At 44.2% G+C, this 4,597-nt stretch overlaps 1 protein-coding gene across 2 annotated transcripts; it reads right to left on the minus strand.

Moving 5' to 3' along the window:
* Positions 1–1,934: 1,934 nt before the first annotated feature.
* arl4aa (ADP-ribosylation factor-like 4aa) lies at positions 1,935–4,294 on the minus strand. 2 transcript variants are annotated; one of them, XM_084444427.1, is made up of 2 exons: positions 4,233–4,294; positions 1,935–3,443 (listed from the first exon to the last, which is right to left on the minus strand). In XM_084444427.1, exon 2 carries the CDS (start codon positions 3,346–3,348, stop codon positions 2,746–2,748), a length of 603 nt encoding a protein of 200 aa, XP_084300553.1. In that variant the 5' UTR covers positions 3,349–3,443; positions 4,233–4,294; the 3' UTR covers positions 1,935–2,745. The 2 variants fall into 2 exon arrangements, with proteins under 2 accessions (XP_084300553.1, XP_084300552.1); XM_084444426.1 differs by lacking the exon at positions 4,233–4,294 and adding an exon at positions 3,854–3,966.
* Between the last annotated feature and the right edge of the window lie 303 nt (positions 4,295–4,597).

Here is a 4,597-nt window from a genome sequence, read left to right on the forward strand (position 1 = left end):
ACTGATGGCCCTGCACAATAAGTTGGGGCATACAGTACACAGATCATATAAATTCCTGAATGTAGCCTGTATTATTTTAAACCTATTTCAATAAGCACAAACCCACCGATCATCTTGCCCGTACACGCTTAGGTCCAGAATATTAAACATATAATGTTATGTAACATACTAAATTAAAACATAATCCCAATTGAATAAATGTATGAATGTATAATAAAAGACATAAGCTCCAGCTTTTCCTGTTCTCTCTCTCACTGGCTCTTTTATTTTTTTAGGATTAGGAGAGAGAGAGAGAGAGAGAGAGATACCCTACTGCAAAGAAAATAAGGGAGTGAGTTTCTCTCTCTCTCTCTTTCACTCCCTTTTCCTTCCCTCTTGCAGGTGGCCTGGTTCTCCCTACTCTCACAGAGGCTGGAGGGATGCAGGAGAAGGAATTCACATGTAAATAGGCCACTGGCTCCCAAAGATGGGAGGAAGAAAAATGAATCCTGTCACGATAACCCTGCATAATAAGTACTGTGGATTATGCATGTATATCGCTGCATCTCTCTCTCTCTATGCACACTGCCTGAGAGATCTCACCAAGCAGAATGAGATACCTTGCTATCTTGGTTCACAGTGCACAGTGATAACCGCATTTCGCTAGTATAAACTTGTGGATAAAAGGAGGTATTTTATAAATCGTGCCTCAAATGAGCCGCTGAAATAACCATTTGTAACATTTTGAGATACAGTAGTAAGATGCTAACATTCTGAAAACTGTTCCTATATCAATGACTTGAATCACTAAGGTTGATGGGCTACTCTCTAACACCCCAAAACAAAGAAACTGGACCAGAAACTGGAGCAGACATGGGAAGTAACACACCTGATACTTTTACCATGTCCTGGACTTGGTACAGACCACAAATGCACAGGTTTTACAGTTTTGTTTTTGTGAGTCAGCAAAGAGAAAGTGCAGGTAAAGTAACCCCTGGGTTTTCCTGGACTAATCCCAATCCCAACCCCCCGTTAATGACATCAGATCAAAGGGAAGCGAGTCTGACGCTGCCTGGTAGGATCTACGGGAAGAACGGTCCCATGACCACTCACACACTGTGACCCATGACCTCTGTCACACGGTGGACAGGATGAGGAAAGGGAGAAAGGGTACTGCGTGTCATCAGCTTCCAACAGAGTTTCCTTCCTTCGAAAACAAACGGGGAAGAGCCAACTGGAGGATCGGCATTTCACCTACAGTATCGCAGATGTGTCTGTCCTAATGTATAGTGCTTGCATAGAACTTGGATACAGAAGTGGCATAAAAAGCAATGCACTGTACTAGTATCTTGGTCTAATCATGACAAAGACATCTGGTAATCATACAGTAGATCCCAATTCAAGGTCATAGGCGTACAGTAATTCTCAAAAAGGACAACCATAAACCAGACAGAAAAAATAAGGAGTATGTGCACATACTGTTCAGCCAGTAGTTTTGTCTACAAGAAAGTATTGTTCGCTGTTGTTACAGTGCAGTCTACTGCTTTGAGACGATGGCTGAGCAACAGGCATCACTTCTGAATTTAAGACCCCCCCCCCCTTCTTTCTAAAAATACTCAAGACAGCCGTGGCTCGTCGTCTCCTGTCCCAGCGTGCTGTGCCGTGTCTGTTGTCTGTCCTCCAGAACTGCCCAGACAGCATTTCTGCTGTTCGTCTTGGCTCCAGAGGTGAGCCTTCATGCCCCAGATCAGAGAACACACTCCCTTCCACATGAGAGAGAGGAACACAGCAGGTTTACAATCCTAAGCTGCCTGCGTCTTATGACCCACCAATCACTGTTCCTTTTTGTCATTTATTTCTGTGTATCGTCCAATCAAAACAGCATCCTTAAAAATGACATTTAAAAAAAAAAAACGTTGGCAGTTACAATACTTTATTTAAGATTAAAGCAGGAGACACAGTTGCCACAAGGGCAATAGAGACATACAGTATAGCATCTTATGGATGTTATTTTGAGGAAATATAAGATATTCTTTATCAGACAACAAGCTACTGGGGAACCTCAAGGCTATGAGTCAGAAGGTCATCTAAAGTGCATTTAACAAAAGAGACAGTAGAGGAAATAAGACATATGACTAAGACTAGTACTTTAGTTTTATGATGATAAGAGAAAAGTAAACTCTGTTAAAATACAAAATGTATTTAAAGTAGCCTATTATAATAGGTACCCTTTCCCTGTATCAGCTCTCTGAGGAGTGTAGTTCAGTCTGTTTTCCCACCTCCCGTTTCAATCCAGTGTATTTTTTGTCATTTCTCTAGCGTCAGACTACTCCTTGGTTAAAGAGGCTGACCAGGTGGAAGATATCATATCAATTCATTTTTGGTATTAAGTAGTTTTGAGGAGGCTTTTGTAAATTCATTCATAAGAATCTCAAAAGTAGCAATTTCCTAAATACTATACCAACCCAAATATCCTATGTATTCTGCTTCTGAACATCTTCCTTAGTCCTTCATTGCTTTCACAGAAGTTTCCTGTTCAACAGTTATGAGGTTCAAAGAAACAACCGATAGCTGAAAGGAGACATTCAAAAGTTTCTGAGACAACAGAAACCTACAGTAAAGCCCGACATCTGACTGATAAAACTCAGTGTGCCCTTTCTGAACCTGTAGTGGAGTACCCGCATTCACTCAGGAGCAAAACAATTCCTTCACATGTAAAATAAGAAGTCCCTATCTCCCTCTCTCTCTCCTTCTCTCGTTACTCCATCATCTCTTCTTCTTCTGCTGGCGGAGCGTCTTTCTCCTCTTGAGGATCATGTCGTGGAGTCTCTCCAGGCCCTCCTTGAGTCCGTCCCCGATGATGGCGCAGGTGGGCTGCAGATGCCAGGGTGTGGCCGGACCCAGTTCCTTCAGAGCCAGCGCCGCCTCTATCTCGGCCAGTCCCAGGGAGCGCCTTAGGTCCTGCTTGTTGGCCACCACCAGCAGCGGCACCCCCTGGTTCTCAGAGGTCTTGGCTATCTTATGGAGCTCCGTCCTGGCCTCCTCCATGCGCTCGGCGTCCACCGAGTCCACCACAAACACGATGCCGTCCGTGCAGCGGGTGTACGACTTCCACAGGGGGCGGAGCTTCTCCTGTCCGCCCACGTCCCAGAAGTGGAAGGTCACCGACCTGTGACCTCCCAGTGATACTCTGACCTTCTCGGCGTTGAAGCCCCTGGTGGGCACGGTGTTGACAAACTCGTTGAACTGCAGCCTGTAGAGGACGGTGGTCTTCCCCGCAGAGTCCAGACCCAGAATGGCGATGTGGAGAGACTGGAAAAACGGGATGCTTGAAAAGAAAGGGGGCTGCTCTGACAGTCCATTCCCCATCTTTTCTCAAGAGGGGAGGGACAGGGGGGGAAGGGCTGATCCACGTATCCAACAGTATCGGTCAGGTTATATTCCCATAGGATTTCAGCATTTACCTGAAAAGCACAAAACGTTATCTAACTTCATCTGGGCATAGGCTATAGCAATTGACAATGCACAGGCTACAGACAGCACAGCGTTCGAATTAAGCATATGCAGAAGTTTTTGTAGGTCAAGCGAAATTCATTGTGATTTTCATTTGATGGTATAATTCATTCACGTTGGCATTCTTGCTATATTTTCCAAACCAATTTGGCACGATCCCCAAACATTTACACACAGCCTAACAAACAGATGGCTATAGGCTACAGCAGCACTAGGACCTGAAGCCGTCACCCAGCTGTCGCAAACAGGCTACTCACGGACCACAGAGATGTGAAGTCTAGCAATAGTGGAAACGTAATGCCCTGGTTATTTTATTACAGGTCCAACCGCTTTAGATATTTCCGAACAGTAGGCTACTTACATCGATCCGCGTATGGACCACTCTACGTTTTCACGGTCCTTCTCCATGCCATGTCCAAAAGTCACGATTCAATACACTGTAGACGTAGGTCCCCACTAAACAGCATGTAGTAGTCTACTGTTTGCATTCTAGTCTTTCGCAAAATCATTCCACAGAATTGTGCGGGACAGCAATTGGTTCATGGACGACGCCCTCCTTTTCAGGACCAACGATTGGTCGAGGAGGATGTCCATCGAGCGTATCCACTCAGATGACGCCCACCTGTTGCTTTATTTCAATATTTCATTGAACGTGACCAGAATTGTCTTATATTATATATAACTTATATTAAGCATATGGTGTATGAACCAAAACTAGGACAGTAAATTGACCAACTCACCGTTTAACACTACCATCCGTGTTTGCGTGTAATTTGTCTAGCTTGCCCTGGGACGTCCAGATTTGAAACAGCGCCGCCCCATGAGTCATACTGATGTTTACGTTTAAATTGATTGGTCAATAGCCTAAAGGGGAAAAGCAGTGGTAGGATGTAGAGATAATAATGTTATGATTCCAAGTCTTTATAAAAAATATATATATATATCAGTTAGCCTATACTTTTTGTTAGGCTGGCATAAGTGATATTGAGCACAGAATTAGATCTGCATGTTGTATCCAGGGCTGAGTTATCTGAGAACGGTGTGCACCGCTTTGCTACGGTTTTGGTGCGCGTGTCAGAGTTGTTACTGATAAATGGATAAACCC

Source organism: Borostomias antarcticus (assembly GCF_949987555.1).
Source record: "Borostomias antarcticus genome assembly, chromosome: 10".
Classification (NCBI taxonomy): domain Eukaryota; kingdom Metazoa; phylum Chordata; class Actinopteri; order Stomiiformes; family Stomiidae; genus Borostomias; species Borostomias antarcticus.

Coding starts and splice junctions, on each gene's coding strand:
- arl4aa (XM_084444427.1), bottom strand. CDS start 3,348: ATGGGGAATGGACTGTCAGAGCAGCCCCCTTTCTTTTCAAGCATCCCG.